This window comes from Echinops telfairi, unplaced genomic scaffold (genome assembly GCF_000313985.2).
Source record: "Echinops telfairi isolate 266 unplaced genomic scaffold, ASM31398v2 ScPeMD7_7424;HRSCAF=8462, whole genome shotgun sequence".
Lineage (NCBI taxonomy): Eukaryota > Metazoa > Chordata > Mammalia > Afrosoricida > Tenrecidae > Echinops > Echinops telfairi.
The window spans coordinates 52555174-52566255 of record NW_022111324.1 but is presented as its reverse complement, the minus strand read 5'-3'; the positions used below and the strand labels follow the sequence as shown (position 1 = coordinate 52566255).

At 53.3% G+C, this 11082-nt stretch overlaps 1 protein-coding gene across 2 annotated transcripts in view; it reads left to right on the top strand.

The window, feature by feature from the left end:
* The first annotated feature begins 1187 nt into the window (after positions 1 to 1187).
* The window catches only part of PIGR (polymeric immunoglobulin receptor), a 21968-nt gene continuing 12073 nt past the window's right edge, over positions 1188 to 11082 (top strand). The window contains exons 1-3 of one of the 2 annotated variants that reach the window (XM_045298113.1): positions 1188 to 1266; positions 9577 to 9673; positions 10356 to 10700. In XM_045298113.1, the coding sequence (XP_045154048.1) occupies positions 9631 to 9673; positions 10356 to 10700 (388 nt within the window). In that variant the 5' untranslated portion in view covers positions 1188 to 1266; positions 9577 to 9630. Of the gene's footprint in view, positions 1267 to 7809; positions 7839 to 9576; positions 9674 to 10355; positions 10701 to 11082 lie in introns of those variants that run through there. The other variant, XM_045298114.1, reaches the window with a different exon arrangement.

The window sequence follows — 11082 nt, the reverse complement described above, 5'->3', positions numbered from 1 at the left end:
GGCCTTGGAGAAGCTGGGGGGTGTGTGTGCAGGGGGGTTCAAAGCCCTGACCTCCCGGTGAACAGCTCAGTGCATAGCTCAGCATGCCATCCGGGCTTCTAATCTGAAGCGCAGTGGCTAAGAAATCACTGAAGTGGACCAAGTTTGCCTGGAAGTCACTAGGCACAGTTGTCCTGGCAGTAGACAGACTGCAGCATAGGGTCTGAAGTGAAGTCCCATAACACGCGCTATGGTTTCACTTCTCACCATCCCAATCTGCGATGTGGGTCAAGGCTCTGTTTCTCCTTTCCTCCTTCCCCTTCTGGAGTTTGGCTGGTACGCAAGCCTCTGTAGGGAGCACCCAGGTCAACTCCATACAGGTACGATGGGACGGGCATCTGAGTGTGTGTGGGTGAGCAGTGACGCATGGGGGTGTGGGTGGGGGGCCTCGCTTGTGTGACACAGGGCTGCAAAGACCATTGGGGGAACAGCTGGCAATCCCAAGCAAGTTGGGTCCTGGGAAACCAGCATGGAGGGAAGGAAGGAAGAGTTTGGCTCCCTTCTCACCGCAGAGCCTGCCCGAACTCCTCGGGCAGCCGTCTGTGGGGAAACAGGAGAAGCTTTCTTCCCTTCCACAGGGTGGAGGAGGGCAGAGGCACGGTCACCCCCAGGTGCCGGTTTCTGGCCGCTCCCGAGCTGCCACGGGACACTCTGCAGAGGGTCTGTCAAGGATGGGCTTGGTCCAGGCTAAGTATCCTAGGGAGTCCAGGGTGCTGACAGCCTGGCAACGTGAGACCGAGGATGCAGAGAACCATCCCCGCCACCTGCGCCCCGTCTCAGGACCAGGTGTTGGACGTCTAATAGCCGCTCCTCCTGTCCATTTCTGGGTTTAGTACTGTGACCGCTGCTTTCCAGATAAAGAGACACACAAAGGTGGCAGGCAGATGCTGCAAACTTGCCCTGGCAACGGCCATGATGGAGGATACCCCCCTAGGAACAAGGCTGTCTCAAGGTCAAGGAGAAACGAAGGGAGCCAGGCAGGAAAGGCAGATGGAAAGGGAAACAGGAAATCCTTGGGAGTCACGTGCTCCTGGCTAGCTGCAGGGGCTGCCCAAGAGTGTGCCTTTAAAAGCCCAATACAGGTGCGGGTCAAGCCCAACTCAGTTTCGGTTTTGGCAGTAGCATCCAGTGCCCTGCAGGCAGCGGCCGGAGAGGCAGGGATTACAGATTGGCTGTCGAGCTGTGCTCCTGAGACTGGGTCAGCAAAAGAGAAGGAAGTGGCCGACAGTAAGTGTGGGTCCTCTGGGATCCCCTGATAGGATGCCACCTGGGGAGAACCCAGGTTTGGGGTTTAGGCAATGCCCTCCTCATGAGAGGGGGGTTGGAGGGTGAGCAGGATGAGGTGGCAAACTGTGTGAGTGGGGAGGGGAGGTGCAGGGGGAGTGCAGGTGCATATCTAGTGGTCTCTGACATGTACGGAGCCCCCACCCCTTTTCTCTGCTATATCAGCCGAGGACGAGGCCACAGGCTCATGGTTAGCACATGTAATTCTTCTCTTGTAAGTGTGGTCCCCGAGCTCCCTCTTAGCTCTTCCTCATGGTGACTGTGAGGAAGGCATCTTTCTCTCTCTCTCTGGGCTTCAGTTTCTTAATCTAAAAAATGGAGCTATAGCTAACCCTGTCAACAAGGAGCCCTTATGGCACAGAGGCTTAAGTGTTGGGCTGCTAATGGCAAGGTGGGCCATTCAAGCCCACCACCCACTCCACGGCAGAAAGATGAAGCTGTCTGTCTGCAACCTCAGAAACCCGGAGGGGGCCGCTCTACTTAACTTTCCCCTATATGGTCACTATAGAATTGACCCCAGGGAGGCAGCGCAGCACTTGAGAAGGCGCCTTATAAACCCTCAGAACAAAACAGCAGCTGTTTGGCACTTCTCTACTGAGTTTGATCCATGAGCGATTGATCAAAGAGCCCAGAGACCAGGATTCAGACCAAGCGGGTAAAGTACCCGACCCTTTGAAGTCTGTACCCCGAGCGGTCCTGTTGAGACTCTTTTTCTGGAATCCCAGGGAGCTCGAGATCCTCTCCAATTCCAACCCAGCTGTGCCCCAGCAGCTTCCCAGCACCGACCGACTCCTCAGTGTGTGTCTTTGTGTCGTCCAGCCTTGCTAGCTCCACTGCCACAGTGGCCCTACAGGGATGCATAGAACTGCATAGAACTGCCCCACCCGGTCTCTGAAGCTGTGAATCTTTTTGAACGTGAACTGCCATGCTTTTCTCCCACAGAATGGCAGGGTAGGTTTGAACCGGGGATTTTTGGATTATTGGCTGGTTGCTTTACCACTGAGGGACCAGAGCTCCCCGCTCTGGCTATGGTGGGGAGGCCAACACAGATAACTGAGTGAGCCGGGCAGCGCCAACATCCAAGGAGCAGGCAGCTTCCCAAGTCCTGATGCTTCTCCTGGCTCTGCAGCCAAGAGAGCCCCCCTTGCCCACTCTGACAGCATCCCAGGCCAGTACCATGGCCACGTGAAGTCCACTCACCTTCAGTTCCCTTTGTGCCCTCTCCAAGTGTCTGATGCCCCCCAAAGTGCTCACGCTGCTTCAGCCCCAGCATGCCATCACGTTCCCCTTCACCAGGGGAAACGAGAAGCTTCTTAACATCTGAGGAACCCCGAATTCTGAGTGGCACAAATGCTGAGCTACTAACTGAGAGCTTGGTGGTTGAGTGCACCCCAAGGTGCCTGGGGGAAAGATCTGGCAGACTACTCCAGAAACATCGGCTACCCACTGAGAACTGTATGAAGTACAAGTCTCCTCGGAACACGGGGGTGGTCAGGAGCTAGAGACTCGAGAGCACCTGGCTTGGTTTTCCGGTTCCTATCTGCAGAAGGGTTCACCCAGGCCATGGGCCAGGGCAGCGATTGGGCAGTGAGCATGAGTGGGGGAGAGGAGGGGCACAAGGGGCTACCCAGAGGCAGATCTGGGACTTTCCCTCCACCCTTCTCCTTGGCCTGGCTGAGGTGGTGCATCAGGAAGAACAGAACCATTAGCCTGTCTCTGAGCCTCTCCAGACCCCTGGGGGCTCATGTTACAAGTCGGTGAGCGCGTCGGCTCCACTGGGCAGAGCCCCTTACCAGGCAGGGGTAAGTTCCTATCTCCATCTCGTCTCCACCTGGATCAAACCAGGGAGGTAGGCAGCACGGGGATCCTAACTCCCATTTTACAGGGGAGGCTGCTCGGACCCCGGCCGGCGGCACGAATGGGGTCGGCTCACCCTGAAAGTATGCAAAGGAGCTCCCTCAAACAGAACCCGGCCGTCAAACCGTCTCTTCAAATACCGTTCCCCGGGCCTTGTGCTCGGTCGTGGTCCTAGGCTCTCCTCCTCTGTGCTCTGGGTGGACAGAGGCTGGAGGCCCAGGGACGCTGGCATTGGTTGACACATGGGAGGGAGCAGAAAGCAGCTTTGGCATCAGGGCACCGGTTATGGGGCACGGATGCAACGTAGCCGGCACCCTGGGGTTGGCGCCTTCACGTACAAGAGAGCAAATTGCTGTCTGAACCTGTGCCCCCTCACGCACATTGGTCTGCTGAGCCCGATGTTGCGGGCGCTGTGGGCTTTGTGTGGCTTCCAGAGACCAGACCATGTTCTCTTGGTGACCCATGTAGAGTGCCAACTGGCTACTTCCTGGGAGTAAATTGCCAGGCCTTTCTTCCTAGTCCGTCTTAGCTGAACCTGCCCACCCTGGGTGACCCTGCTGGCATTTGAAGTCTCTCCCACATAGCTTCTTCACATCGGCTGGAAAGCCACCACAGGGTAACAAAGTCACAGACGAGTGGTCAAATACACCGCGACTCTGACTCTTTTTTAGGAAGCAATGTCTCGGTCCAGGTACCTTGAGGGCCAAGCGTCTTCGCAAGAAGGGCCTTTCCTGGGCAGTGTGATAACATCGACTTCCATTGAGTCAACTTCCTCACCTCGTTTCCAGGAACGGCAGAGAGGAGGGCTGGAATCAACTCTCTCCTCCTTCCTCTGGGAATCAAACCCCTCTGCAGGACAGGGCCCACCCACAGGCTCCATCCGTCAGCAGTGCCTCACTCCAATACAGTGTAAGCTTTCCTCTGGGCAACTCAATTTCCTCGCCTCTGAAATGCAATTGCCCTGGGGGTAGTGATGGGGCTGTGAAAATTGAATGCCAGCGCTCAGTAGGAGTTGTTCTTGATGTCCGCGTTAGCTACCCTCAGTTCTATTTCAACTCACAGCCACCGGAGTGTGCAGGGCAGAACCACCCCAAAGGTCAAGGCCATGACCTTCTGGAAGCAGACTTCTAGGCCTGTTTTCCGCGGTGACTCTGGGCGCCATCCACCCAGCAACATTTCAGCTAGTTGTTGTTCGCGGTGTCCATCAGGATACTTCATACAGCCGCTGGAAACACCGCCGGAAACAATTTGTGTCACTCAGGATTCCTCACCAGGGGTTAGCAGTGAGCATTAGTATTCCCTACTGCTAGTCTAACCCCTGGAGTACATGGCCTCTGTAGGGCCACGCTGGTATGATCTACATTCTGTCTTCAAAGGCTGCCCCCCAAACAGAGATCTGCTGGCTCCAGCTCTATGAATCAGGAGCCCTGGGGACTCGTTGCTCATTGTATGGCTAAGCACAAGGTCAGCTGTTTGAAACCTCCGGCCGCTCCATGGGAGAGAGATGACACTTTCTACTCCCAGAAAGAGTGACCGTCTCAGAAACTCACAGGAACAGTCCAACCAGCTCTATAGGGTCGCTATGAGTCAGCATCAACTTGATTACGGCGAGTGTCCTGGGTGCCACTGGGCACTTCGAATTCTCAGGCACCATCTGAGTTTCCAGGGCCAGCCACAAGGAACCATTCTGCAATTTAAAACTAGCCACCAGAGGCACCGTTTCCTCTAGCCAGGCCTCTGGTTTTATGCCACCCTCCGACTCAGGGGTTACTTTTGCTTACTTACTAAATGCATACCGAACATTGTCATGTGGCTTTCGCCGCAAGATGTGCTGAGACCCACATGAAATTGTTAACTGATGTTCTTGTTAGGGGCCTTTGAGTCAGCTCCCATCCACAGCGACCATCTGCCCAACGGAAGGAAGCAAACACTGCCCGGTCTTGCACCAGAGTCACCATTGTTCTTATACCTGAGCCACTGATGCAGCCAATGTGTCCTTCCAGTTTGTCGGGGCCTGCCTCTTTTTTGTCACCCCTCTACCAAACGTGATGTCCTTTTCCAGGGACTAGCCTCTCCTGACAGTATGTCCAAAGTCTGTAAACAGGAAGTCTGTCCCTCCTTACTTCTAAAGAACACTCTAGATGTACTTCTTCCCAGACAGATCAGTTTGTCCTTTTAGGAGTTCATGGTACTTTCGGTATTCTTCTCCAGCACCACAATTCATATACATCAATCCTTCTATGGTCTTCTTCATTCAGCATCCAACTTTCACGTGCATATGACTACAGCTCGGTAAGTATGCAGGTCAATTCTGACTCCTCTACCCTCTTAGCCCTCTTTGACTGCCATCTCCCCATTTCCCTGTTGTCTGGGTATGTATCCCTTGGCTGCAACCTTGCCTTTTCTCACCCTCTCTGACACCCACATTTTTAATCTCCTAGGTAAACGAATAAACTCTTCTGCTCCTTCCTGTCTCTGGCTCTTCCAAATCACACAGGCTGCTCTGTTGGCCCTCGGGAGGCTGCCTTTGAGAGGCTTACTCTAGTCTGTGCGCACAATCACACCCAAGCAGAGACGAGTTTGGCATCCCAACAGGGCTGTAGGCAATGCCTCTTGGAAGAGCCAAGGAAAGCCCGTAGGCCTGCCAGGTCTACTGAGCTCCAGAGCTGGCGGTTCTTCAGGGTCACGCTTACTTATTCTATGGCCAGCATTGCCATAGAGTTACCAGATCACATAGCCTGCCCAAAGGCAAGCCAGGACCTTCTCCCTCTGGCAAAAGAGAGGAGAAGTCACAGGCTTGGACTCCGAGCTATGGTGGCCAAGGGGCAGCCGCTCTTACTGAAAGAGAGCAAACTGGATTGAGTTTATCAGAAGCCAAACCCTCGATGCCCTTGCCTCAATCCACAGTCATGTGGATGTATGCTATGAATACCATGAGGTCACCAGCTTGTTAAACCAAGCATGAGCTAGAACTTTCTAGTCTCCGTGGTGTAAAAGTGACCCTTTGTTCAGGAGGAGAGGAGGTGGCTTTGAGTATCTCTGTAAAAGGAACTGCTCGCTAACACAAGACAGGACAACGGGCAGCCGCTGTGCTTAGCTGTCATCCAGTCAGGTCTCAATGCATAGCCACCCCAGTGGAACACAGGGCTGCCGGCCCCACCCTGCCTAGCCTCTCCTTGCCTGTAAGCTCTGCTGAAACCTGTTCAGCATCGTAGCACTACACACAAGCCTCCACGGACAGACGGATGATGACTGCACATGTGTGTGTCACAGTGAGTGGTTGGGACCCAAACCCGCGTCTTCCCACATGGAAGGTGAGAATGCTGTAACCGAACTGCCAATGCCACTTGAGAATGGGGTGGTGGGCCTTGGGTGTCCTGTAGTCCCTAGCTGTCCCATAGCAGCACGGAGATAGGAATATTCCCCTCTTGGGTTTCTGTGCTGATGGATGGAATCATGTAAGGAAAGAGCAGAGCAAAGCCTCTCACATAGACACTCACTACTGTTGAGTCCGTTCTGCCTCCCAGCCACCCTGCAGGAGAGCGTAGAACTGGCCCCTGCGGTTTCCAAGGCTGTAGCTCTCTACAGAAGCAGACTGCCATCTTTCTCTGACCTTTCTGTTCGCAGCCCGATGGTTAACTCATGATGCTGCCAGAATTCCTAAGCTGGCACATAGTAGCTACCTGAGAGGTATACATTCCTTCCTCCTTTCTTTTAGGAACATCTTTTCAACCCCATTCCAGCCACTCTGGAGCTGGGGCCTCCCAGGCCCGAAATTCTTGGCCGTGGGAGGAAGTCTGGTTTTGAGAGGATATGGTCTCTAATGATTCCCCAAGCACAGGGCCTTTCAGTTGCTGGTAGAGAAATTGTGCTTCAGTGTTTAGTTTGGAGCAGTGATGCCCTGCTCCAGAGAGCGTGGATGCCTGCTCTCTCTCTCTCTCTCTTTCTCTCTCTCTCTCTCACTAGCTCGCACAGGACTGAACTCTGAGCTTCCTGGTCCAGGTCATGCCCTCCTGAATTTGCCCTTCCATCTGTACATGCCTGAGGCTCTCGATCCTGGCCTGGAATCGTGCAAAAGGTCCTGGGTACACACACCTATTCTCCCTCCAGGCCTCCTCTTCTTGCAAGCCCCCTGCAGGTGCGCAGAAACAGGAAAGCCCTTGGCACAAGGAGAGAAGGAAATTCTGACCTCGTCTTCCCTCTTGTAGCCATTTCTAATTGGATCCCTCTTGGCTGACCAGCTACTGCTGCGCTGCCTTCTGATCGCTCCTTCCACCTGGGAACCTTTCACTCGCTCAGGAGTTCCCCCAACAGTGTATCTTGGTGTTTCTAGGTTGACTCTGGCATCTGGCTCAGGCCCCACTGCCGGAGTTAATCATTGTCCCATGTGGAAGGTCTGGACTATCGACGGACTCCAGAAAGCCACAAATTGCCACCTGACACCCATTATCTGCCACACCACCTCCAACTTGCCCATTCCCCGGCCCCTTAGTCTTCCAGGGAACCAAAGAAACAGAATGTCTTTATCTCCATAAGGAAATAAAAGAGATTTACTGGGAAATTCCCCTAAGAGGAAGAACAAACCAAGATAAACAATTCTATTGCCTTTAACTTGAGCTAGTCCAGGGTGTTTCTGGGAGGAGAGAGCAGAGGCCAAGGTAATCAGGGGAGGCCTGGGAGGGTGAGGGGGGTGTCATGTGCTGTGGGCCTTGTTCCTGGCCTCCTGAGAGCTTCCTTATCTTGAAGGACACTCATTACCGACCAGGGCTTCTTATCTGCGCTTTCTCTTTTTAACACTCTCTTTGTCAAGTCCGTACCAACCTTTCAAACTTATTAAGGTCCATGGGAAAAGGCAGACTCCTCCCGCCTCTGCTCTCCTGCCCTAAGCTATGGTTCGTATCTGACCAAAGCTGCCCGGCAGGGTGAACACTGAGATCCTCTGCCTCCCCAGCCTTAGGCCAAGCCCAGAATGGTGCCAGGGTCCCCATAGGCACCCTGGACATGACCTTATCTTGCAGTCTCCACCATGAACTGCCCTTGGCTCACCAGGCAGGAGATCCAAGGCCAGATCACCTCCATTTTTTTTAACACTCCCACCGGAACTGAGTGTCCTGGGATACCTCGGGCACGGACACCCAGCATCTTAAGATCTTGATTTTCTGAGGTGCCTGTTACTGCTCGCTGCCATGGGACTGTCTCCCCACTCTGGGCCAGCCCCTGCACCATGAGATGGGATGCCGCCTGTTCCTGCACTAGCCCCACCATCGGTGGCAGATCAGACCCTTGTGGTCCATAGCCTTTTCATGGGCTGTGTTTCTGGCAGGAGATCGCCAGGCCTTTCTTCCTAGTCTGTCTCTGTCTCCGGAAGCTTCACTGAAACCTGGTTTTCATCACAGCCACAGCGAGGTGCACTGACCAGGAATCGCGCCTGAGTCGCCAGCGCAGAAGACGGGAGTTCTATGGTAGCAGTGATTGTGTGGTAGATTTCTTATCCGTAAGCAGTCCCAAGTAAATCTCTCCTGTCTTGTTTCAAGGGAAGGCTCTGGTGAAGTAGTGTTCATCATCATGCTTTGATAAGCCAAGGAGGCTCTCCAAAAGACAGGGGTAATGTAAGCATGCGGTATAAGCACGCCTCTGTTTGAAGCGCGGCGCAGCACAGCGGGAGAGGCTAAGAACATGGACTTTGGAGTCGGACAAATCTGGCTTTCATCGTTTTGCCCCCTCTACCTCCACCTCCTCATTCCCGCGTCACCTTGAGGAAAGTGTTTAATCTTTCCGTTTTCATTTCCTCAGCAGTAAAATGTGGACGGGACTCTCCCGACTCGCACCTCAGAGGGTTGATGCGTATAAAGTCTAACTGAGAGATGGCCTGGAAACGATCCAGGACGCGGTAGGAGAGCAAGCTCCGGTGGTCATCAGGACGATTACATTTACGACCCTAATGCATTCTGAGTCCTCTGCCCACAGGCCTCAGCTTGTCCCTCTGACCTCACCAGAGAGCATGCCAGCCACCTCTACCTCTCAGGAATGTATCAAAGGGCCCTAATCAGCTGGGGCTGCCTCTGGCTGAGAGATGCAAGCATCCGAGGGTTGTTCCTGGGATCTCAGGGTGTGCCCAGGGCCAGGCCTCACGGGAGGGCGGGGAAGGAGCGGGACAGAGAAGTCTTTATCCCAAGGTGCTTTCAGCTTAGTCGGGAAGACAAAATGCACTTGTAATGAGTGAGGAACGGTACGTGCTGTGGACGGAGGGGACAGCTGGAGCCCTGCGTCCATTCATTCAGCAGGATGGATGTCCGTCTCTGGAGGCGCAAAAACAAAGAAGTGCTACAGAAACGCTGAGGCCAACGAGCCCCGAGAGACAGAGACGTTTCATCGCCTGTGGTTGTTGTCTTCCAGAATCTCACACAGGAAGTCACCTGGGCTGCTTAGCCCTTGAAGGAGCCACCCACCATGACGCCCTTGCTCCTCTACCAACTGCTGACAGTTCTTCCAGGTGCGTCTTTCAGTCCGAACGAACTCCCCATAGCTCCCCAACCTTCACCCACCCCTCCACCACCTAGTTCCCAGGAGTCTTTGAAACGAGATCCATCCCCAGGGATATTCCTCTTAACACATGTGCACACGGACAGGGCAGAAAGAGGCCCGGTCTACAAAGAGATGGCGAGGGTTGAGGATCAGGGCCCATCAGTGCCTGCTTGCCAGGCCAGGGATCTGATGTCTTCCCTGGAAATAAAACGGGCACTGCCCCCGGGGCCAAGCATCTCTGTGATTTGTTACGGGTTTTGGAGAAGTCCCTTTTCTTTCCTGACTCTCGATATTTTTATCTTTAAAAAAAAGGAAATAATTTGCAAAGTCTTTTTAGAAATTAAAATAAATAGCACACGTAAAGGCGGAGCATCCTACAAAGGTAGAGTTAACTTTTTGATGGGAAGATACATTTTATGGTTTGCTCTCTCATTGCCCTTGAAGTGGGTATCACGTAATGCACTCAATATGTAACTTACTAGCAACCTATCAGTTGTTTTACCAATTCCAGCAAGGGCCTAGGTGTCATATAGGCTATATGTTCCACCCATGGAGCAGTTGGACATTCTTTATCTTGTCAAAGTGGGCTCTCTCTGTCATCAGAGACTGCCTCCCAAGGGCCTCAGGAAGCCTGTCCTCCTTCTCCACAGTGATTGCCGCCAAGAGTCCCATATTTGGTCCCCAGGAGGTGACTAGAATGGAAGGCAGCTCAGCGTCCATCCAGTGCTACTACCCAAACACCTCTGTCAACCGCCATTCCCGGAAGTACTGGTGCCGGCAGGAGCCCAAGGGCGCGTGCATAACCCTCATCTCCTCCGGGGCCTTCGTCTCCAAGCAGTATATGGGCAGAGCTAATCTGACCAACTTCCCAGAGGAAAACAGGTTTGTGGTGGACATCAGGGACCTCACGCAGAGCGACTCTGGGAGATACAAGTGCGGCGTGGGTGTCAATAACCGAGGCTTGTCCTTTGATGTGACTCTGGAGGTCAGCAAAGGTAAGGACTCGGGGTCCTCGGGCTTCTGTGGAAAGGGAGAGGGAATGACCTCAGGGGCTGGTCTCTCCACCCACTAGAAGCAAGGACTTTTCATAAGAAAGTAACGGGAAGGAGACAAATGGGGTTAACACAGGGGCACGGGCCCACTTCCTGTTTGTGGGAGGGCTATATCCTTCCATAACTCTACTGAGGGCCTAGTTTTGATTTGTTTTTTACAACTCATACAACTCAACACAATCCATACATACATCAATTGTATAAAGCACATTTGTACATTTGTTACCCTCATTATTTTTTTTAATTATTTTATTGAGGGCTCATACAATTCTTATCACAGTCCATACATACATCCATTGAGTCAAGCACATATGTACACCTGTTG